The sequence below is a fragment of the Botrytis cinerea genome, chromosome 4 (genome assembly GCF_000143535.2).
Source record: "Botrytis cinerea B05.10 chromosome 4, complete sequence".
Lineage (NCBI taxonomy): Eukaryota > Fungi > Ascomycota > Leotiomycetes > Helotiales > Sclerotiniaceae > Botrytis > Botrytis cinerea.
In genome coordinates, this window is record NC_037313.1 from 331247 (window position 1) to 354265 (window position 23019).

General features: G+C 40.5%; 5 protein-coding genes across 7 annotated transcripts; 1 reads left to right on the plus strand and 4 right to left on the minus strand.

Moving 5' to 3' along the window:
• Positions 1-51: 51 nt before the first annotated feature.
• Positions 52-1311, minus strand: BCIN_04g00890 (hypothetical protein). Of its 2 annotated transcripts, none has more exons than XM_024692347.1 (3): positions 850-1311; positions 665-794; positions 52-608 (listed from the first exon to the last, which is right to left on the minus strand). In XM_024692347.1, the coding sequence occupies exon 3, from the start codon at positions 602-604 to the stop codon at positions 305-307; it is 300 nt and encodes a 99-aa protein (XP_024548122.1). In that variant the 5' UTR covers positions 605-608; positions 665-794; positions 850-1311; the 3' UTR covers positions 52-304. The 2 variants fall into 2 exon arrangements, with proteins under 2 accessions (XP_024548122.1, XP_024548123.1); XM_024692348.1 differs by having other exon boundaries at positions 52-620.
• A 623-nt stretch (positions 1312-1934) lies between these two features.
• Positions 1935-8164, plus strand: BCIN_04g00900 (hypothetical protein). Its single transcript, XM_024692349.1, has 4 exons — positions 1935-2033; positions 2084-3024; positions 3081-3254; positions 3423-8164. The coding sequence occupies exons 2-4, from the start codon at positions 2121-2123 to the stop codon at positions 7883-7885; spliced, it is 5541 nt and encodes a 1846-aa protein (XP_024548124.1). The 5' UTR covers positions 1935-2033; positions 2084-2120; the 3' UTR covers positions 7886-8164.
• Positions 8165-8171: 7 nt separating this feature from the next.
• BCIN_04g00910 (hypothetical protein) lies at positions 8172-10143 on the minus strand. Of its 2 annotated transcripts, XM_024692350.1 has the most exons (8): positions 9881-10143; positions 9784-9836; positions 9692-9714; positions 9475-9638; positions 9115-9425; positions 8782-9066; positions 8601-8732; positions 8172-8549 (listed from the first exon to the last, which is right to left on the minus strand). In XM_024692350.1, the coding sequence occupies exons 1-8, from the start codon at positions 9948-9950 to the stop codon at positions 8367-8369; spliced, it is 1221 nt and encodes a 406-aa protein (XP_024548126.1). In that variant the 5' UTR covers positions 9951-10143; the 3' UTR covers positions 8172-8366. The 2 variants fall into 2 exon arrangements, with proteins under 2 accessions (XP_024548126.1, XP_024548125.1); XM_024692351.1 differs by having other exon boundaries at positions 9784-10143.
• Positions 10144-12303: 2160 nt separating this feature from the next.
• BCIN_04g00920 (hypothetical protein) lies at positions 12304-15862 on the minus strand. The gene is made up of 3 exons (XM_024692352.1): positions 15423-15862; positions 13350-15353; positions 12304-13297 (listed from the first exon to the last, which is right to left on the minus strand). The coding sequence occupies exons 1-3, from the start codon at positions 15783-15785 to the stop codon at positions 12593-12595; spliced, it is 3072 nt and encodes a 1023-aa protein (XP_024548127.1). The 5' UTR covers positions 15786-15862; the 3' UTR covers positions 12304-12592.
• A 2088-nt stretch (positions 15863-17950) lies between these two features.
• Positions 17951-22375, minus strand: BCIN_04g00930 (hypothetical protein). The gene is made up of 2 exons (XM_001554355.2): positions 21575-22375; positions 17951-21517 (listed from the first exon to the last, which is right to left on the minus strand). The coding sequence occupies exons 1-2, from the start codon at positions 22106-22108 to the stop codon at positions 18260-18262; spliced, it is 3792 nt and encodes a 1263-aa protein (XP_001554405.2). The 5' UTR covers positions 22109-22375; the 3' UTR covers positions 17951-18259.
• Between the last annotated feature and the right edge of the window lie 644 nt (positions 22376-23019).

A 23019-nucleotide genomic window follows, 5' to 3' on the forward strand; every position in this document is an offset into this window, starting at 1 on the left:
CTTAAAGCATACTTGGACGAACAACTTCCTTACATTCGTCTCTCGGTCCATTGTTCTGGTTGAATAAATTGCTTTAGATTGAATCACAAGGAACTCACTTCATAACAGCTTCCGGTGAAAAAAGACACAAGGTAAACCTCGTATGATTCAGGTTCATTCATCCATCTTGCTCAATATAAACCTCTTCTCGGTGCTCGCAACTTCAACCATCACCCGTCTGTAATTCATCAATCGCTGTCATTATAACACCCATCCTAATTGATTCTTCAGTTTGCAAAGCGTTCATTAATTCAGCATCTCCAAATTATAATTCCTCCAGCTTAGAGAATACTGAGTTGCGACCCTCCTCGTCCTTGTTTAATTCGACGTATCGATAAGGATTCGCGTGAGAGTGAGGATTAGGTTCATGCTCAGGATGAGCATTACCGCGTATACACCTGCAAGATATGAGACCTGTTGCTAATGCGGATTGGACTCGTATTATCGCTGCGCGACCTAGATTTACCAAAGATGATGCGAATGGGGCTTTTATTCCATCTCTTTCAGGAATGTATGCATGCAAGGTCGTAGTGCCAGCTTCGTTTTTGGATGAGATGGCAAACATCGACCTGCAATGCAAACTAACAATTAGAATGGTATGGATCTCTGAATATATGTAACATACTGAAGTATTGAGAACACAGCGGCTGCTTCTTTCTCAGCCTTACCAATATCTTCTCCCACCTCGCCAGACCGAACACCCTTAAACGAAAGGACCTTCCAGATACCTTCATCTGGATCGTCGCGTTAAGTCACTAGAAAGAGAGAGTTATAAGTTTTTGAACTTCCGATGAAAAACACACCACTCACTATGACGGTAACCCTTTTCGCTGTTTACCAGCCTTGCCAAAGCATACACTCCAATCCCTTCTAACTTATCCTTATACCTGTACGTACCAGTAAAACACCCGTCAAGTTCTTCATCTACTACCCAAAATAATAAATTAGTAGCCTTCTCAAGACCAGCTATGTATTCTGACTTGGGATAAGTATCGAGGTTATCGAACGAGATGATTTCGGACATGGTTGAAAGTGGTAAGTTTCCCACACAGTTAAAACCTCCGGCTTGAATTAATAATGTATGGATTATCGCACATTCGTGAATAAATGAAATCGTAAAGAGACAGATATCTGCTATGTCGCAATAATTTCCGATTTCTTAATAGTGAAAGTTGTTGGTGGTCAAATATATCGTATAGAAGAATTTCGAAGTCGGTGAGTTGATGGTCTTGCCCCACTAACCGCATTTTAACTAGCTAGCCCTCTTTGGTCTACAATACTAATAAGCCTTACACGCAATGTATAATTGACGCTAATACATTTTCAGATGTCGGTCGAAATGGGAAAGTGATGCCAAGGCCCTTACCCAATCAAGCAACCTCCGATGATCCGATATCTTTCCTTCAACCATCGCAGTGCCGTCCTCGCCGTCTTATTGTACCCCGCATTTCACCAATCAATAATCCAAAGTTCGAAGTCTCCGTTTTCTGATTTCCAAAATAACTCCCTACAGATGTGACTAGATGGCCCGAACAAATGAATGTCGCCCAATCTCTAAATAGACTAGCGCCAGCTGATATCCTCGCCACAGTCGGAATCGGGCGCATACTGTTTCCTTACGAAAGTAGATACTAGGTAAAACGTATATTGAAGGTCTAACTATGACATTTATCAGAAAGGCGATAAGGTCATTTCAGTCAGGAGTCGCTGAGAAGGCTGAAAGAGCCTATGACTATAGTTTGACGCAATTGAAATAGCAAGCTTACAAGAAAAATATGAAAATCTGTTGCTGTGCCTTATTGGAGGTTGAGGATAAGGAATACAAAAATAGAAAGTGAGCTGAACAATCCTTGCGGTCGCATATATAGCCGCTGGACGACGGGCAGATTCGTTTTGAAAAGGCAAAAGACAACCTTTCATAACGAACCTTACAAACTTTCGTTCTTTCTCAATTTTTTTCCTGATAAGAAACACTAGAATAACACCAAGTTAGGGTTCGTTTTTCAAATTTCCCCAACTTTGGCTAACACTAAACATAAATTAGAATCCTGTGAACGAACTTTTTTCGCGAGGCTGAATCGATGAATATGGCTGAAACTTCTCGATCATTTGAACACGACGATTATACTGTGGGGTGGATATGCGCTTTGCACGAGACCGAGCTCGTGGTCGCAGGAGCGATGTTGGATGAAGAACATCCAGTACTACCTGCTGCGGACCCGGGAGACACAAATGTTTATCTTTTGGGCAAGATTGGATCACATAATGTTGTGATTGCTTGTCTGCCTGCCAAGAATACGGGCAAGGTATCGGCTGCGATAGTAGCGAAAGACATGCTTCGAAGCTTCAAAGCAATCAGGTTTGGTTTGATGGTTGGTGTTGGTGGTGGAGCGCCATCTTGTATCGAATCAGACTCAGATACAAAGGAAGATTGTGAAGATGAAGATGAGGATGAGGATGAGGATGATGAAGTTGAGAAAAGGGGAGACATCAGACTTGGAGATGTTGTGATCAGCTTGCATTCCAAATCAAGCCAAGCTGTTGTGCAGTATGATTTTGGGAAATCGCTCCAGGGAGGGGAATTTTTTCAAACGGGAACGTTGAACAAACCACCAAACATCTTGCTTAATGCAATTGGCATGCTTCAGGGGCAGTACGTACGAAAAGGTGGCAATAATCTTTCCGAACATCTTACGAGAATGGTGTCTACTAGTCCGGGTCTGGCTCGAAAGTTCGAGTACCAGGGATCCGGGAAAGATCGACTTTTCAAGCGAAATGTTGGTCATGTCAATGGAAAGAAGACATGTAAGGCTTGCTGTGGCCTAGCTGATGTCAATCTTGTGAAAAGAAGACAACGGGGTGGTACATCTCCGGTGTTACATTATGGAACTATTGGCTCGGCGGATCAGGTAATGAAGGACTCGGTTTTGAGAGATTTGTGGGCGGAAGAGAAGAATATCATTTGCTTCGAAATGGAAGCTGCAGGTAAATCCAAAATTCTCTTTTACCAGAAATTGACATAATTAATTTATCTGTGTTAGGCTTGATGGACACATTCCCATGTGTGGTTATTCGAGGAATTTGTGATTATGCGGACTCCCATAAGAACAAAATATGGCAACCTTATGCTGCAGCAACTGCAGCGGCATATGCAAAGGAACTTCTAAGAGTCATACCTGGACAAGCTGTGACGAATTTGTCCCCAATCGAACTTGGTCGGTAATTTCTGATTCTTGTGGCCCAGGTCAAATTCTTTTTGGTTATATAACAAGTATATCTTCGTATTATGCTAGCTTTGGATCAATAACTAGATGACAAATTCATGATTTTCCATTTTATATCTTTGCAATTAAAGAAGTAATATAATTAATTGATATTTGTAGTTACCGATAATATCGTACAACAACTCAAACAATGGCGGCGAACAGATGAGGAAGAACAATGTCTCCAATCATTCCGCACTACAAACTATGAGACCCAGAAGAATTCAAATCCAAAACGAGAAAAAGAAACATGTCTTTGGTGCTTGGAGGATACAAAATTTCTCGACTGGAGAGATAAATCAACATCCCGCTTGCTATGGGTAACTGCCGATCCCGGTTGTGGTAAATCAGTACTATCAAGAGCACTTGTTGATGAACGTCTACTTGAGCGGGAAGCGAACGGAACAACTGTTTGCTATTTCTTTTTCAAAGATACATCTGATGAACAAAGAAGCCCTGCAAGTGCGTTGTCAGCTTTGCTTCATCAGCTCTTCACTTCAGAACAAGGAGCAAAGTTGATCAAACATGCCATGCCTGCTTTCCGAGAGAATAAGACTCATCTTTCTAAAAACTTGGAAGTTCTATGGAAGATTATTCAAAACATTGCAATGGATCCGGAGTGTGGAAAGATTGTTTTTTTAATTGATGCTTTAGATGAATGCGAATATAAATCTCAACAAGATCTTATTACAAAACTCAAGGAGTTCGAGAAAATTCAGGTAGCGAATGAAATTTCTAAGAACAATTTTCAATTCTTTCTGACTAGTCGGCCGTATTGGGATATAGAGTTTAAGTTTCAGGAGTTAATAAATAAAATCCCTGGTATTCGACTTGAAGGAGAGAAGCATTCAGATAAAATCCGTCCGGAGATTGATCGTGTTATTAAAGCTCGAGTGGAACAAATGTCTAGAGCTAAAATTATAGCGAGTATAAAAGCTCGTGATCTGCTCTTGGAAGGCCTATCCAATGTTAATAATCGGACTTATCTATGGTTACACCTTATCTTAGAAAGTATAAAATCCGAACCAAGAATTGATGTCAAAACGGTGAAAACTCTTCTGAGCGAATTGCCAGGAACTATACAAGAAGCTTATGAGAATATTTTGAAGAGAAGCAAGAAACCTGGAGATGCTAGGAGATTATTGCATATCATTGTGGGAGCAACTAGGCCACTCTCTCTAAGAGAAGTAGGAGTAGCATTGTATATTACGGATGAAACCCGCAATCATGAAGAGCTCGAGATTCAAGAAGATGAACAGTTGACGATCACTATTCGGAACCTTTGTGGCCTATTTGTTAGCATTATCGATAAAAAAGTCTTCTTAATCCATCAAACCGCCAAGGAATATCTTGTTCTCAACTCAAATATATCTAATTCGATATCAGGATCTTGGAAGCATTCCTTGGAACCAAAGATTTCGAATCTTATATTGACAGAATGTTGTTTGTGGTATCTGTCATTCGAGGATTTTGAAAAACTGTCTTCGTCAGAAGATAGATCTCAAGTAGATCAATACTGTACAGAGAACCATTTTCTCGATTATTCTGCAAACAACTGGTTTGTGCATTTTAGGAAAGCTGAAGACATAATCCAAAATGAGAAGGATTTGGGCTTGATTGCCTGCGAGGTTAGCTCAAATCGTTTCTTATTGTGGTTTTCAATCTATTGGAAACAAAATAGATATGGAGGCAGGCCAGAATGGAAGCAGGATTTGTTTCCAACAGCATACTTTGGACTAGATAGCTTAGTATCAATATTGCTAGAGAAGTCGATAGACGTTGATTCAAGAGATTCAACCGATAGAACGCCATTATTGTGGTCAGCTGAAAGGGGTAATGAAGCAGTAGTGAAGCTGTTGCTCGAAGCGAAAGCTGATGTGAATGCACAAGGGGGTGATTATGGCAATGCACTTCAAGCAGCTTCTTACCGAGGACACGAGGCGGTGGTGAAGCTTTTGCTTGAAGCGAAAGCTGATATGAATGCACAAGGGGGTAGTTATGGTAATGCACTTCAAGCAGCTTCTGCAGGAGGATACGAGACAGTGATAAAGCTATTGCTCGAAGCGAAAGCTGATGTGAATGCACAAGGAGGTGGTTATGGCAATGCACTTCAAGCAGCTTCTTATTATGGACGCGAGGTGGTGGTGAAGCTTTTGCTCGAAGCGAAAGCTGATGTGAATGCACAAGGGGGTCGTTATGGCAATGCACTTTATGCAGCTTCTGCAGAAGGATACAAGGCGGTGGTGAAGCTTTTGCTCGAAGCGAAAGCTGATATGAATGCACAAGGGGGTCATTATGGTAATGCACTTCAAGCAGCTTCTTACTATGGACGCAAGTTAGTGGTGAAGCTTTTGCTCGAAGCAAAAGCTGATGTGAATGCACAAGGAGGTATATATGGCAATGCACTTCAAGTAGCTTCTTACGAAGGAAACGAGGCGATGGTGAAGCTTTTGCTCGAAGCGAAAGCTGATGTGAATGCACAAGGAGGTATATATGGCAATGCACTTTATGCAGCTTCTGTAGAAGGATACAAGGCGGTGGTGAAGCTTTTGCTCGAAGCGAAAGCTGATGTGAATGCACAAGGGGGTGGTTATGGCAATGCACTTCAAGCAGCTTCTTACAAAGGACACGAGGCGGTGGTGAAGCTTTTGCTCGAAGCGAAAGCTGATGTGAATGCACAAGGGGGTGATTATGGTAATGCACTTTATGCCGCTTCTTACCGAGGACACGAGGCGGTGGTGAAGCTATTGCTCGAAGCGAAAGCTGATATGAATGCACAAGGGGGTAGTTATGGTAATGCACTTCAAGCAGCTTCTGCAGGAGGACACGAGGTAGTGGTGAAGCTTTTGCTCGAAGCGAAAGCTGATGTGAATGCACAAGAAGGTTATTTTGGCAATGCACTTCAAGCAGCTTGTTATAAAGGAAACGATGCAGTGGTGAAGCTTTTGCTCGAAGCGAAAGCTGATGTGAATGTGCAAGGGGGTCATTATGGTAATGCACTTCAAGCAGCTTCTTACGAAGGACACGAGGTAGTGGTGAAGCTATTGCTCGAAGCGAAAGCTGATGTAAATGCACAAGGGGGTGATTATGGCAATGCACTTCAAGCAGCTTGTTATAAAGGACACGAGGCAGTGGTGAAGCTATTGCTCGAAGCGAAAGCTGATGTGAATGCACAAGGGGGTCGTTATGGCAATGCACTTCAAGCAGCTTCTGCAGGAGGATACGAGACAGTGATAAAGCTATTGCTCGAAGCGAAAGCTGATGTGAATGCACAAGGAGGTATATATGGCAATGCACTTCAAGCAGCTTCTGTGAGAGGACACGAGGTAGTGGTGAAGCTTTTGCTCGAAGCGAAAGCTGATGTGAAAGCTGATGTGAATGCACAAGGGGGTCATTATGGTAATGCACTTCAAGCAGCTTCTTACTATGGACGCGAGGTAGTGGTGAAGCTTTTGCTCGAAGCGAAAGCTGATGTGAATGCACAAGGAGGTGGTTATGGCAATGCACTTCAAGCAGCTTCTACAAGAGGACACGAGGCGGTGGTGATGCTTTTGCTCGAAGCGAAAGCTGATGTGAATGCACAAGGAGGTATATATGGCAATGCACTTTATGCAGCTTCTGTAGAAGGATACAAGGCGGTGGTGAAGCTTTTGCTCGAAGCGAAAGCTGATGTGAATGCACAAGGAGGTAGTTATGGTAATGCACTTCAAGCAGCTTCTGCAGGAGGATACAAGGCGGTGGTGAAGCTTTTGCTCGAAGCGAAAGCTGATGTGAATGTACAAGGGGGTTATTTTGGCAATGCATTCCAAGCAGCTTGTTATAAAGGAAACGATGCAGTGGTGAAGCTTTTGCTCGAAGCGAAAGCTGATGTGAATGTACAAGGGGGTTATTTTGGCAATGCATTCCAAGCAGCTTGTTATAAAGGAAACGATGCAGTGGTGAAGCTTTTGCTCGAAGCGAAAGCTGATGTGAATGTGCAAGGGGGTCATTATGGTAATGCACTTCAAGCAGCTTCTTACGAAGGACGCGAGGTAGTGGTGAAGCTATTGCTCGAAGCGAAAGCTGATGTGAATGCACAAGGGGGTGATTATAGCAATGCACTTCAAGCAGCTTCTGCGAGAGGACACGAGGCAGTGGTGAAGCTATTGCTCGAAGCGAAAGCTGATGTGAATGCACAAGGGGGTCATTATGGTAATGCACTTCAAGTAGCTTCTTACTATGGACGCAAGGTAGTGGTGAAGCTTTTGCTCGAAGCAAAAGCTGATGTGAATGCACAAGGGGGTCATTATGGTAATGCACTTCAAGCAGCTTCTTACTATGGACGCGAGGTAGTGGTGAAGCTTTTGCTCGAAGCGAAAGCTGATGTGAATGCACAAGGGGGTCATTATGGTAATGCACTTCAAGCAGCTTCTTACTATGGACGCGAGGTAGTGGTGAAGCTTTTGCTCGAAGCGAAAGCTGATGTGAATGCACAAGGGGGTCATTATGGTAATGCACTTCAAGCAGCTTCTTACGAAGGACACAAGGTAGTGGTGAAGCTGTTGCTTGACACAGGCGAAGTCGAGATCGATTCAAAAAACTAATGATAATCGAACCTTGTTGTCATAGGCTCTTCACAACGGGCACGAGATTGCAATCATTATACGCCTTGGCAAGGTCGCTGATATATACGGAGTGAATAGGAATGAATGATCTGCTCTGCAACTGTTAGCATTGAATAATCGGGAGAATATAGAACAGTTGCTAGTTAGCCGTAAGGCATCTTATCCGGAAGACTTCTACGGCCTTCAGAAGCTATTTTCTTGAGTAGAGCTAGTCTGATCTGCGATTGCAATGCTACTAGTCAATTCATCATCATCTTAAAATCTTTGGAGGAATTTTTCTATTAATAATCTTTTTACAAAAATACAAGATCCTAAATCATAATCAAATTGTTGTATTAATTACAAATATGTTGTAAATGTAACCACATCATTGTCCATCACAACCTGCTTTAACCAGCTCACTTATTCATCTTATTATATAACTTTCCACTCATTCTTAAAGTATCCGTCACTTGCATACTCATCTCCGATCCCACTTTTGATTTCGGCTCAAGGGCTGATATATGCACCATAATAGCATGATCACCAGAGTTAATGGAACTGTCACTACCCAGTAAATCCAAAACTTATCTGACACCACCCAGCGTTGTGGTTCTGTAGTGTTTCCCGGAGAAAAATTGAAAAAGCTGGTACTGAATATTGCCTATATCCAGTTAGCCTTTGTCAGTCCTACCCTGGCCAGATGATAACCAACACAAATAAAGGTTCCGGGTAGGAAGAGAAGCCCTAAGACTGCGATAGTTCTCATAGAGAAACTATCCACCTGCATTTCTTTCGACAAGCGTACGGAGATACGACTATCATATTCAGCTACAATATTAAAGGCCTGTTCGCCTGTTAGATAGAACTTATTATTGGGAGGATAGTTCGTTAACCAAATTGATTTCATTACGAAGCCTGTCTTCAAGAGCCTTTGATCTTAAATGAAGAGATTTGAAAATGGTGTTTTGGAATCGTAGATCTCTCATCGTCTGTTTAGATATCGTTCTGATCGATTTCGGTAATGCGGGATTGTTGTCGAAGAAAAGCTCGTGCTCTCGAATGATAGCCGTCAGTGTTTCAAGTGTCATTTCTAACATCTCGGATGTATGTATGGCATGCCTTGCAAGCTCGTGCATTCGATCATAATCTGGTTGAGGATCTTCTTTTGATACCCGGTTCTTTATATTGTTAGATATTTTATTAATCCTAAGTTTATACATACATACCTTCTCTAGATCTCTAACAAGATCACGCGATGACCATAAAGCAAAATCAAATAACTTTGTTATCTCCCATAGTAATAAAACGTGAATGGAATACATATCTCGCATTTCCAGATGAGTCGAAGAATTAATTAAAGAAGCAATCAAGGTATTTTGAAAAGGAGGTGGTAGATCAAAGCAGAGAACAACAAGCTTATTGGAAGGCAACCAGGAGGTCAGGAAAGTAAATTTGTGCCATGTATATAGAATGCCATTGCTTTTGCAGCTGCTTGACCCAGTATTTGGCTGCTTAATCAGAACCCGGAAGAGTGTGGCTGGAATCAACCTCAGTTCTCTCGTCTTAAACAAATAGGGGTGACTTACTATAAGCTTCTAACACGTCATCAACACTCCTGCTTTCTTGACATCTGAAAAAGCCACTTGCTTCTTGAGATACAGAATCCCAAAAGGAGTCTGGGATTATAAATCGATCCGAAAGCTGCTTATCTAGCTTGAGGTGGATCAAACTCTTCTCAGAAGGTAGGAAACTGTTTTTGTTCAATATGGTGAGGCGTGGGTGGATGTATTGACCAGTACTAACACTATCATGGCTTCAGGCAATGTCTCGAGAAAGAGAGAGAAAAACAGTTAGCATTCGCAATCTGTCTTGGATAGAGAATATTCTCGACCTACTTTATTGCATAGATCGTGAATTGAGATATGCCCTGTAGATCTACGCTCAAGATCTTTCACTATTAGAAATGAATCGAGAGGAAATAATTCCGATTACCTTGTCTGATACAATTGTAACTAGGTCCGGAATGATTATCACCCTTTGGTATAGCAGTGTTGTTTGGCATTTTCAAAGATGTCTTCGCGTTAGGATCCTGTCGTTAAAGAATTAATGCTATCTTGAGAAATATTCAGTGTTGAATGATGTTGTTTTTCCTTGCTGCGGGGTCATATCTATGTGATGTGGCATAATCCGTGTAGTATCGTTAAGCGCTTGAACGCTGACTCATTAAGCTGCAATGTAACCTCAACTGCATCACCTGCGGCTGCGCTCTCTACCAAGCAATAATCTTTATAATAGCCTATGTCTAAGTACGCGGTTTGGGTATCGGAATTCTGCCGAATTAGTCGCGGTTTTATGCAGCCTTGACCGCCTAGCCCTTGCGTTAGTGGTGGCTGTGTTTGAGCCCCCGCATCCTTCATAGATGAGGAATCCCGAATTTAAATCCTCGTTTCCTAGTTCTGCATTCTTTACGATCTTCTCGACAACGATACCTTTCCGACCCTGCTTTCACATTCTTGCTTCCACGATCCTATTGCCCACAATCCTAACACTACAATTGGTGATATTAATGATTAACTACACAGAAAGGATTAGATATAATGATTATGTGAACATCAATTATGGGTCCCAAAGAAAGGGTTGCGCAAGATGGAACTATCATCCTTTTTTCTATCGAGTTATGAATGAGTCTGGTGTCAATCTTACTAAAATATATTGTTGTCATCCACTATCCGCCAGCCAGCTTTATTAAAACCCCAAAAATTCGTTCAACAGCATTGCGAGCACTAGAATGTCGAAGATTAAATAACTCTTCCTTATTTTTGGGTCGCAATTGTAAGGTATTCTGCTCTCGAAGATGATAACGAACTTCACAGTAAGGTATTAAAAATGGCCAACGATTAGTATACCCCGCATCTGCAAGATAAAATTTCCCAGGTGGTACGGAAAATGCTCATTTGTTCATGACATCTTCTAATACTCGTGTACCATGAGCACTACCTTCCCATCCAGGAAAGATACAAAAGAATTGAAGATCGAATATACATACACCAAATACATTTTGAGTGAGAGTACCTTTTCGATTGCGGAATGGTACAGCATCCTTGATCTTTAAATAAGCATAAATGTGAGTACCATTCAATGCTCCAATACAATTTCCAAATCATGGAAAGTATTTCTTATTATTGATAATCCTATTATGACCAGGAAAATAATCCGGATTTTCAGGAAGCTTGACCTCGTGAATATGAGGAGTAAGCATAGCATAAAGAGTTTGATGAAACAGCTAGCAATAGTAGCTTTGGATCGATCAAAAAGCTCTTGTGAATCTGCAAAACTAGTTTTTTTGGTAACAACAAATATAAATATTGCTAATTTCTCTTCGATTATGACTCCTTGCGAGGACTTCAATTTGATATATTCGAAACAAAAATCACAAAGTTTGAAAAACGTATCTCGAAGCATTCGAAAATTGTTAAACAGACGTTGATCAAGATTTTGTTCGAGTATTTCATTCAAACGTCTTCCTTTATATATTTTGGCTCCCTTTTTCTTTGTATAACTATCCATACATAGGTTCTTTGAGACAATATTTCTGATCATATTCATTCCAGAAAGTTAAAGATATCATTCGAGAACATGTTCGATAGAGAGCAGTCTGATGTAAATTATGCTTACGCCAAACACGCTTTGTTCGACTTTTGAGTGATATGGGTGGATTTGAAATAGGCATTTTGATGGCGACAGTGAGGTGTAGCGACGACGAGGTATGCTGTTAACGTATCGATGTTTTGTTAAGAAAATTATTTGAGGTGTCAACGTTTATTGATTACAGATAACATCCAAGCGGTGGAGGGGTAAATTAAAAAATCACGCGAAAATGTCAAAAGAAAAATCGATCCGAACGAGCCCTTATACTATTCCTACACCCGCCCCTCTTCCTTCTTCCCCCAATCTCTCAAATCCAAACCCAAATCCAAACCCAAACCCATGTCCCCAATTCATCTCACCCCCACGCCTCCAGCCTTCCCCACATCCCCAACCCTTCCCCCACCTCTAAATTGCCGATCTCGACACACCTAATATACTAGAAAATTATGATAAAACCTAGGGCATTTTCCACTTCCTCTCTTTCTTTCTGCATTTTCATGCAATCTTTTCTCTTCTCTTTGTCTCGCCTCATTTTAACACTAACAATTCAATTGAAAACAGCGCAATAAATTACCCGCACTTCCGTTGTCCCTATTTCCTGTCCAAGTTGTGGTATCAATTACAGATTATTCCCAATCTATAACCATCACTTGATCTCCGCCATCAATACCAATATCGTGAGATAGTGTTTATTAATCATCAATTCTCGACAAGTAAGATCACATCGAATTCAAAGAAATTACTAACAATAAGTAAAGATTTAAGTATGTTCGAACAAGGTCAGATTTTATACTTTGTTTATTGACATGAACCACGATCAATTCCGCGCTATTGCTTGAAATTGAGTCGACCTGAAAAAGAATTATTTGTATTTCTTTATAATAAGATATTATTATATGTTTGTGGTAGAATATACTAGAATCAAAGTGACAGATACACAGTCTATATAATCACAGGCCTCCCGCAATCTCTCTATTAGAGAGAGAAAAAGATAAAAGAAGATTATATAAAAATACAGAAGTAATGAGAACTTTGTAGATATACTGAGACTCGTTTTTATGTAGATAATATATGATTTCCATACTCAAGCTTTAGAAAGAAAATTCTACCAGATGAACTCCCTATAACTATAATTTCCTTATGAAAAGATGTACTAGATGGCCGATAATTTGGAGGTAGCCAAAGAATATTTTGCATGCCTTTGTCTACCTCCTCAGCTATCCAATTGTTCGATATAGAGTATTGTTCAAAGACGGAGGATGCCTCTAAGCTCGAACGACCCTCGAGCGCTTGAAGCGATTTTCCCGTTGCTGTATCCCAGAGCCGAATCGTTTTATCGCCAGAGCCTGAAGCTACTATCTTGCCGTCCTGTGAGAAGGCTACTGATGAAACGTCGCTCGAATGACCCTCGAGCGTTTGAAGCGATTCGCCCGTTGCTGTATCCCAGAGCCGGATCGTTTGATCGACAGAGCCTGAAGCTATTATCTTGCCGTCCTGTGAGAAGGCTACTGATGAAACGTAGCTCGAATGACCCTCGAGTGTTTGGAGAGCAGCACTCCAATTTGATTGTATCCTTGATATTTTATAAATCCAACTTGGGATACAATCTTGAAATGTTTTTCGGATGATACTCTTCTCTGGAGCAAAGAAAAGGCCTGAGCAATATATTTGAAGAGGAGCTTGTTCAATCCCTATTCGGCTGTGAAGAATGAATCGTTTAGCATCATGTACAAAAGTATGTAATTGAGACTCTTGAGTAACCTATACGAGTCAGTCGATTCCTCAAGAATATTTCCCAATACATTTAACTTACTGTGATACAAGATTCCAAGCTGGTTATTGCGAGGACAGCTTCTGAAATCTTTCCCATCCAACAAAGAGCTTCTAGCCAATGGAGAAAGTGCTTGTTAAGGAACTCGTGTATTTCATTCCCGCTACCGTTATACCCACTTTTCTCGAGATGATATACCCAGTAGCGACAGGCATATTGAACATGAGCTGGCAAACACCTATCAATCTCAGACTTCTCAACCTGATCTCGCAGCACTCCAGGTTTTGCGACATCACACAAGTCTTTCTTTAGACATCCAGACATAGACATCACTTGAATACACTTGGTGGCTATTCTTCCATGTGATTCTGCCTCATCCACATGGAATCGGCTAGGAGTTTTTTCTTCCTTATCAAGAAGAAAGTCACGAAACGAAAGGTGAAGAATTTTCACTGGAGCATCTGCTTTACTAGGGATGTGAAGAACCGAGTGCAGAAGTTCCAATTGCTTGTTCACATACACCTCTTCAACATCGAGGAGGTTAGAGAGTGTACGAATGGATAGTGGATCAGCAAGGTTGATGATCGTCCCAACTACCTCTTTAAATCCTTCAATAAGGAAGTTCTTCTCTTCTTCCTCATCTTCGTCTTCATCTTCATCTTCATCTTCTTGACTAATCAGTATTTGATCTAAGATTGGTTGATAGATTTTGCCATATCTTGACTTAAACTTTCTCTCACCACTGAGGATGATGTTGAGACCCTTCTGTATGTCTCTTTGACGTATAATGAAACGGCATGCTGTGGCTGCAATAATGAATAAGGGGGCAGCCATTTTAACTAGACTGTTGAATTTTTCTTCCTCGGGCCAGTTCATTCTTATCTGATTAAGTTCGTGCTTGAGATAAATAGATATGTCTCGCTCGATTACCTCATTTGGAATTTCGTGGAGTGCAACACCTTTTAATGCTTTCCTGGAAATCTTCTCAAAGCCTAGCCGGATTAGAAGTTCTGGTCTGCTAGTTATAAAGACCCTTAAAGTTATCTTTTGAGTAGTCGTTGATAAATTGTCGAATTGTTTCAGAAGCTCGAAGATTTTCCGAATATCATCGTCCTTCTCGCATTCGTCGAGCGCGTCAATGACCACAACCATTCTAGAACTCTGCGAGAAAGTTGAAATCGGGTCAAAGATTAAGTTCTTGAATTGTTTTGGTAGGTTTGCATTCAAAACATTAGGATCATGGCTGATTGATTGTGCAACAGACTGTGCTATTTCCGGCATCTTGATTGCTAGGGAATGAGCGATAGTGGTAACGAATTTCTTAGCGTTTTTACGATCATCTTGAGTTCGCTTGAAGAAAAAAGTGGCGCCTAACAATCCTTTATCGTCAAGACATTGAGAAACGGTGCGTGAAATGGTAGATTTGCCTGTACCAGCAATACCTTGCAGCCAGAATATGCATTTTCCATCAGGATCATCGGCCCAATCCAAAATTTGTTGCTGCAATTCAATTCGTGTGCCAGGGAGACATTTGGATTCTTTTTGATCTTCATATGAATCAAATGCAGCGCCTTCAGCGATTGGTAGCCTGTTTAGGTCTATCTTCTCTGAAATCAACTCAATACATCCTTGAATATCTTGCAATTTGTCCAGCTTCTTGAGCGATTCGCGAATTTGGTCAAAGCTATGATTCATATTTTGTCGATCGTAATCACTAAGAATACGATCACAGCTCTCGGCGTCATGTTCTAACATTCCAATGAGTTTATCGCGGTCGGCCTCGAAATTCAGTATTTCCTCGTTTTGCCAAAAAGATTTCCACGTTCTCTTTATAGTAGGCATCTCATATATATAAATAGCTGAGATAAGGAACCTCAACAGAAGCACGTAAAGGTTGATCAAAGACTTTTCGAGATTCTCCAACGCTTTTGATGGCGGCAGACTCTGCCAATAATCCATATATACCTTCAATCGGTCCATTGTATCGAATGCAACCTTGAGTCCTATGAAGAGGCTACCCATAGTATGGCTGTCAGAGGTAACCACCTACGTAGCTGTCAATAACAATATAAGAACTTATTGGACCAAAGAAAAATAAATAAGATCTTGCTATACCTGGAGTAGAAGACGGATACCAGCCCATGGCAAGCCGACATGAATTGGGTCTACATTCGCAATTATATCACCAATTTGAGTAAGTCTTCCAAGCCGTGAGGTAACCTTCTCCACTACGTCTCGCAATACGACACGATGCTTTCCATATGAGAATTTCCATCTTTTATTTTCGCAAGTGCTTTGTTTCTCTTTGGCTAGTTTGTATACATCATCGAGAACTATATTAATATTGTTTGTTGAATTGTGTTGCTTGAGAATATCTTGATCTGGATTCTGAAGCCTCTTCACAGCCTGATCGAAAATGCTATTTGGAGAAAGCGAAGTTTTCGGACCGCTCAAATGAGTATTATTTAAATTGGACATGACAATGCTAGGTTTGAGAAGAACTTTTTTAATAGTGAGAAGACGTTCACCCACAGAATAATTGTCAGTGCCTGATCAGTACGAAGAAAACATACAAAATCTTTGACGGGCTTTACTTTACTACTATCAAATAAGGCTGAACAGAAACATGTGGAGCTGCACTATTGGCTGCCACAAGCCGCAGTATTTCTGATACTAGAACTACGTCTACGAATGTAGACACGATGTAGACATAGAAATATTATTTTTGTCGCCATATAATAAATTGAACAATAGGTAATTATAGAACTGAGTACAAAAAGAAGTAGGAGCTATACTCGTCAGAAGATATGCCATTCATACTCAGTCGGGTTATAACGTTCTATCTCACGTGATTAGAGATTTCGTATACAGTTTTACTCTACTACTCATAGGATCTGTACGATTTTCATATCATAATCAGAGAACTTATTTTTTTCTAAAACTTGTTGATATCACCCACCTCAAATTATGATGAGGCAGAGCCATGAATCCGACTCACATATGGATCACGTGTTAGATGAATTTTAAGCCTTGCTGTCACTGTGGGGTCAGGTTGCCACTTCTTCCAGAAAGTCTTGGCAACCTCGGATGTGGCTGAAATTCTTCTAGCCACATTTGAAAATGCGAGTACGATTGAGGCTTATTATACCCTATGTCCGAGTACTGTGGTTTAGACTACTCAAAACAGCAGTTTTGGTCGCGGTTTCATGCGACCTCGACCGTTGGACAAGCCGCTCATCCCTTAAATGTCTATTCTCTTGCAACCCTATAAAACTGTCGCCCATCAATCTTATAAACCCAAAAGATGATGAACCCAAAAGATGATAATCAAAAATGGGCTCTATCTTTTACTACACCACCAACCACCAGTACGATATTCTCTCTCTGCCCCCAGCATTAAAGTTCTTTTCACTTTAGCAATAACTATGAAATTCTTAATCACATGTCTCAAAATGAAAGTTTTAGATTTGGAAGATGCTTATTTCCATTCATGTAAACCCCAACGCCGTATTCCCGGCTTATTTACGGACCAACTCAAAATCAAAAGTTCACCTGGCTACTCTTCTTTGACAACTTTAACACGTGATCATGACCACACAGTTCCAGCTTTCTTCGGTGTCATAGTATTTGTTACAGGGCGTACCGCAACATTGACATTGGGCAATGAGCTGGGACATTTTTCAATAAACTAGGTTTCGGTGTGGCCTGGGGTATAGCGTAACAGATTGAAATGGGTGTTGCACAATGAACTCATTAGGATACACAGATTCATTGCTCAATATCCCAAGTTCATTGAGCAATGGATTATATTATATACATAAACAAGGTGTTTTCGAATTCGTTACTTTTTGATTGTAAGATACCACCATTTTCCCATGATAAATCTTCTAAATCTAACCGTGTGCAAACGGGCCCTCAGCTTACCTAATATCCTATATGATTTTGTCAGGAATAGGCAGCAGGTTACACATATGAGTTCGATGACCCCACGATATATTGTCGTATCGCAGTACAAGAATGCTCTCTGCCTTGAATCCGATTTCCCCTACCCACGTCAGGTGAAATGATATAAAGAACCTATTTTTTACGACTTTACTAAAAACACAGCAAAATTATCTCAAACTGTTTTCGCTCCTTCTAATCTGATTCGTAAGAGCCCTTTTATATGCGCAATCTGGTACACTAACAGAGTAACTTCGAATTCGTTACTCTGAGATTGCAACACTACCATTTTCTCATAGTAAATCTCTTAATAAATCTGACCGTGCGTGAATAGACTCAAAGCTTATATGTTGACCAATGTGATTTTCACGAAATGGTGATTCGGTCAATTGATTTGGTCCATTTGGTCAATTTACAGTAAATCGATCAAATGAACCAATTCGATCAATTTTTGGTGAATTCGATGGATTTGGTGAATCTGATGAATCTGATGAATCTGGTGAAATAAACGAAAGTGGTGAGAGTGGTGATTTTTATCAATTTGGTGGATATGGTGTATTTGGTCAATTAAATCTAACTGACCGAAATGAATTGACCAAATCCACCATATTCACCAAACACATCAAAGCCATCAAATTGACTATAAATCACTTTGGAAATAAAATTTTGAAAGAAATAATATATATATGTAGGAAATAGAATGCAATTGAATAAATTGAATTTGAAATCCTATATGAAATTGATAAAACTGATGAAATTGTAGTGTAGTGGGTGACCAAGGGCTGTTTACGATATGAGTCAGTTGATTGTAGAATAGCCTCATATTCCCAAAACTACACTACACCCTAGGACACACCGAAACCTAGTTTATTAAGCAATGAGCTAAACTCATTGTGTAATGTGAATGTTGCGGTATGTCCTATAACATATTTATCGTAATGAACGTTGACTCTGTATTTTGGTCAAAAAGGAAGGGTCTCGGATGTGGAAATGTAAGGTACTAAGAAGCTTTAAGTTTGCTTCCAAGCACTTAACATCTCCACGATCTTACGATGTCCATATCGCTTAGGAACCAGAAGCGCAGTATTACCGTCAGTACCCACAAAGGTTGGATCTGCGCCTGCGCTTAACAGGAGTTTAAACATCTCTTCATCTCCATGTGCAGCTGCCCAAAAGATAGGCGATCGTCCCTCAACACTCCTGACATTGACATTGACCGATTTCGTCTCAAGGAGTAATTGGACTACCTCGATATGAGCATACCTGGTAGCGATCCAGAGAGGTGTCACCTTCCTAGGGTTTGGAAGGTCCGGTTCGACCCCTCGCTTTAACAAACTTTGAATTTTCTTTTTCTCTCCACATTTAGATGCGTTATAGAATTGAGCAACCATGAACCACTTTTCCCGAGATGATAGCATCTTCAGATGTGTGTCGATAATATGGAGAACTTGTTCTTGCCCACTTGTAGCGGCGGCTTTGAGTATGTCTTCCGTTATTATAACTTCTGCCCCTCGTTTCTCAAGCAAAAGCATCATTATCTCCTCTCCTCTCCTCTCATTCCACACAGCTGCCTTCACAACCTCTTCTGTAATTACTACTTCTACCCCTCCTTTCTCAAGCAAAAGCATCATCACCCTTTCATCAAACTGACCTGCTACTACCTTCACCACCTCTTCCGTAATTACTACTTTTGCTTCTCGTTTCTCAAGCAAAAGCATCATTATCTCCTTTCCACTCTTCCAATTCCCTGCTGCTGCCTTTACCACTTCTTCTGTAATTACTACTTCTGCCCCTCGTTTCTCAAGCAAAAGCATCATTATCTCCTCTCCGCTACTCTTATTCCCTGCTGCTACTTTTACTACCTTTTCCGTAATTTCTATTTCAGCTCCTCGTTTTTCAAACAAAAGCATCATTATCTCCTTTCCACTCTTCCAATTCCCTACTGCTGCTTTTATCACTTCTTCCGTAATCACCAATTCTGCCCCTCGTTTCTCAAACAAAAGCATCATTATCTCCTCTCCGCTACTCTTATTCCCTGCTGCTACTTTTACTACCTTTTCCGTAATTTTTATTTCAGCTCCTCGTTTTTCAAACAAAAGCATCATTATCTCCTTTCCACTCTTCCAATTCCCTGCTGCTGCTTTTATCACTTCTTCCGTAAACACCAATTCTGCCCCTCGTTTCTCAAACAAAAGTATCATTATCTCCTTTCCACTCTTCCAATTCCCTGCTGCTGCTTTTATCACTTCTTCCGTAATCACCACTTCTGCCCCTCGTTTCTCAAGCAAAAGCATCAGCACGCATTCGTCAAACCGACCTGCTACTGCCTTCACCACCTCTTCCGTAATTACTAATTCTGCTCCTCGTTTCTCAAGCAAAAGCATCAACACCTCCTTTCCACTATATTCATTCCCCGCTGCTGCCTTTACCATCTGTTCCATAATTACTACTTCTGCCCATCGTTTCTCAAACAAAAGCATCATTATCTCCTTTCCACTACTCTTATTCCCTGCTGCTGCTTTTACTACCTTTTCCGTAATTTTTATTTCAGCTCCTCGTTTTTCAAACAAAAGCATCATTATCTCCTCTCCTCTCCTCTCATTCCCCACAGCTGCCTTCACAACCTCTTCTGTAATTACTACTTCTACCCCTCCTTTCTCAAGCAAAAGCATCATCACCCTTTCATCAAACTGACCTGCTACTACCTTCACCACCTCTTCCGTAATTACTACTTTTGCTTCTCGTTTCTCAAGCAAAAGCATCATTATCTCCTTTCCACTCTTCCAATTCCCTGCTGCTGCCTTTACCACTTCTTCTGTAATTTCTACTTCTGCTCCTCGTTCCTCAAGCAAAAGCATCATTATCTCCTTTCCACTCCTAGAATTCCCTGCAACTGCTTTCACCACCTCTTCTGTTACTATAACATTCTCCCGTTTCAAACCCAATAAAATATGCAATATGTTTTTGTGTGATAATCTTACAATCTGTATTATGTTCTCTTCTTCAATCTGATTGTCGTCTCTGATTTTATCCGTTAACCTTGTCAGCATATTCTTTACTGCTTCGTTTTCCCACTGATTTTGATCTATATAGGTCCCTACTAGCTTCGCTTTGCTGCTTAGTGTATCTGGGTGGTATGCCCCTTGGAGATCTTGTCTGATCTGTATCACCTCCAGAAAAAGAATCTCTGCCTCTTTCCATCGCCCTTGAATTTTATGCACCAACGCAAGACCGTCTTTTAGTGATAGTAGATGCAAATTTTCTTTTCCAAGCATCTGCTCAGAATCTTCGATCGTATCTATCATTGTAGTCTGTGTGTTCTCATAGTTTTGCGTGCCTCCTAGAGCGAGTGCCATGTCAATTGACCTGATTGCTTTGAGTTCATCTGACTCCAGATATTCTGGTACTAAACTGTTGATTTCAGTTGAATCCTTGTATCTTGCTTGATATCTTAAGTTTTCCGGAATCGTTTCCCAGTTCCAGACAAGTAGAAAATCATATGAGAATCCATGTGTAGAAGCCGAAGGTTGTTGAGATAGATATTTGTTCTCTACTTTTATACGCTGTCGTAGAGTGACTGCCATCATAATGATTGTAAAATGGTCTTTGCATGCTCTAATAATAGCTGGCTTTGAAGCTCCGTGTAGAAGACAGACGAGGTCACCCGGTCGTACTATTTGTGCTGAGGCCTGAAGAATCCATGTAGTACCATACTCCTCCCTGTACCACAAAGATATCGGTGTATCGTTGAAAACAATATTCATATACTGTTTATGATACTGAGTATCATCAATCTTTGTTGAAGATATATGACCAAGAACAAAGCCGTAACTTTTGATTATCGATATTTCCCTATCGTCCCACGTTTCTACATTCACCTTTTCATTGAGAATAAATTTAACAAGTCGTTGCAATAATGTCTTCCATGGAAGTTTGTAATCAGGTAAGAGATCAGCCGAGTTCAGACCATCAGAACTCATACTGAGCAAAGCATATACCTTGTCATGACGTATAGTAGCTTTATGAGAATGATACATATCCATTAGCTCCCCTAAAGAGATATCGCTTAATAGATCAAAAGTATATTCTGGCCGAAATATTGCTCCTCTTATCAAGTAGATCGTTGGACGGACGAGGCTTTGCAAACCCAAATGATCTTCATCGAGAAACCTTAGTTTTCCAATACCAGAGCAGAATGTATACCCATTTATTCTCGCAGAACCACAAATAATCAGGATGCGCCGGGCTAAGCCAACCTCTTGAAGTACCTAAATCGAGACTCTTCAGTAATTTATTTGGTTTTTGTTGATAGTTATTCCACTTACCCAGATACGCTGGAACCATGGTCGTTTAAGCAATTCAAGAATTCGCTTTTCGTTCTCTTTACTGCTCGATGGGTCCATCAACTCATCTTCTACACCACGTATAATTTTAAGGGCTTGGTCGCTATCGTCTGCCGCCTCTCCGAGATAGACGATTACACGATCCGCCAAACCGAAAATTTTCGCCATCAACCCGATCTGATGCGATTTTTCTTCTTCATCTTTTTGATTGATGCAGATAGCATCTACCCATATGATCCGTTCAAAGGTGCGATCTCGAAGCTGCAATAATGCTGCATGAAGATTCGCTGTGACAGGCAGAGGTTGCTTGTCTATAAAGACAGACCGAAGTGTTTCTGAGACACCCCACACGTAGGATAAAGCTTGATAGATATGAGTTGCCTTGTTCGCTTTTTCGAGAGGGTAGATATGAAGTCGGCATTCTATAGAGGCAGTCAAGGCCTCACTTGGCATTAGACAAAGCAAGCGAATAGTATTAGTATCCCGCAAGGACGAGGTACCATAATAATGAGACATAACGTAATATATAGCGCTAAGCAACCTTTGTATGTTGGATGATTGTAATATCAATATAGTATAACGAGCTTAGTGTTGTCGTCCGATCGATGTCCGCTAAGTATTGATGTGTGGGGAAACACAAAATATACACGCCCACGGTCTTTAACAAGGGACCTTTTGCCGCTACTCACGATTAGCCGCATACGATAAGAAGATGTTCACATTCCCATCGATTGACAGGGACCTGGTAGATTCCAATTTGTCGGCTCCTAACTCAAGCTAAGCCATATTAGAGAGGGTATCCTAGCTTACAGAGCTGGACTTGAGCGGGGTAAAATTTCTCAAGATCTATCAGCTTGGTTTATCAAGCCCAATCACAATTATCGTTACTCCACCTTAATTTCTGGCCACCCCTGTTTTGGGCCGCCCTAAATTTGTATGAGGATTATATATAAATTTAAAACTTTCATAAAACTTTAAGAACAACTATTAAAAGAAAGTTATTTATCTTTGTAAGAATTTTAACTTTGAATCTTTATAGAAATCCTAAAAAAAATCAAAAAAAATCAATAGTTATAGAGATATAGTTTAAATAGGAAAAAATAACCCCTGCAATCTCAAGAGTACCTCTATAAATACTTATTTATAAGAAATTACCAATGTGTTTTAATCTCTCGTATCGAATATAATAGAAATTTATGATAAAAATTTATCGTTTAATTTTGGTAATTTTAATTAAGAAGTTATGAAAGATTTTATTAAAAGTTTAAATTTATATAGGGATTTTGTGACCGAAATGCTTTACAGAGCTGAATAAACAGGGTTCATTTCATCCAAAACTACAGAACTACAGCTCTCTGGGAAGCTCTTTATATGCACAATCTCGTACACTAACAGAGCGGCTTCGGACGCGTTCCTCTTAGATCGTA

Excerpts from the sequence above, each read along its gene's own strand:
- BCIN_04g00890 (XM_024692347.1), bottom strand. The coding sequence starts at position 604 with ATGTTTGCCATCTCATCCAAAAACGAAGCTGGCACTACGACCTTGCAT.
- BCIN_04g00900 (XM_024692349.1), top strand. The coding sequence starts at position 2,121 with ATGAATATGGCTGAAACTTCTCGATCATTTGAACACGACGATTATACT. Across the intron at positions 3,025-3,080 it reads CTTCGAAATGGAAGCTGCAG|GCTTGATGGACACATTCCCA; the intron begins GTAAATCCAAAA and ends TATCTGTGTTAG. Across the intron at positions 3,255-3,422 it reads TTTGTCCCCAATCGAACTTG|TTACCGATAATATCGTACAA; the intron begins GTCGGTAATTTC and ends TGATATTTGTAG.
- BCIN_04g00910 (XM_024692350.1), bottom strand. The coding sequence starts at position 9,950 with ATGCCAAACAACACTGCTATACCAAAGGGTGATAATCATTCCGGACCT. Across the intron at positions 9,837-9,880 it reads TTACAATTGTATCAGACAAG|ATCTTGAGCGTAGATCTACA; the intron begins GTAATCGGAATT and ends TAATAGTGAAAG. Across the intron at positions 8,733-8,781 it reads TTCGTAATGAAATCAATTTG|GCCTTTAATATTGTAGCTGA; the intron begins GTTAACGAACTA and ends ACAGGCGAACAG.
- BCIN_04g00920 (XM_024692352.1), bottom strand. The coding sequence starts at position 15,785 with ATGTCCAATTTAAATAATACTCATTTGAGCGGTCCGAAAACTTCGCTT. Across the intron at positions 15,354-15,422 it reads GTATCCGTCTTCTACTCCAG|GTGGTTACCTCTGACAGCCA; the intron begins GTATAGCAAGAT and ends ACAGCTACGTAG. Across the intron at positions 13,298-13,349 it reads GCTTGGAATCTTGTATCACA|GTTACTCAAGAGTCTCAATT; the intron begins GTAAGTTAAATG and ends TGACTCGTATAG.
- BCIN_04g00930 (XM_001554355.2), bottom strand. The coding sequence starts at position 22,108 with ATGTCTCATTATTATGGTACCTCGTCCTTGCGGGATACTAATACTATT. Across the intron at positions 21,518-21,574 it reads CATGGTTCCAGCGTATCTGG|GTACTTCAAGAGGTTGGCTT; the intron begins GTAAGTGGAATA and ends GTCTCGATTTAG.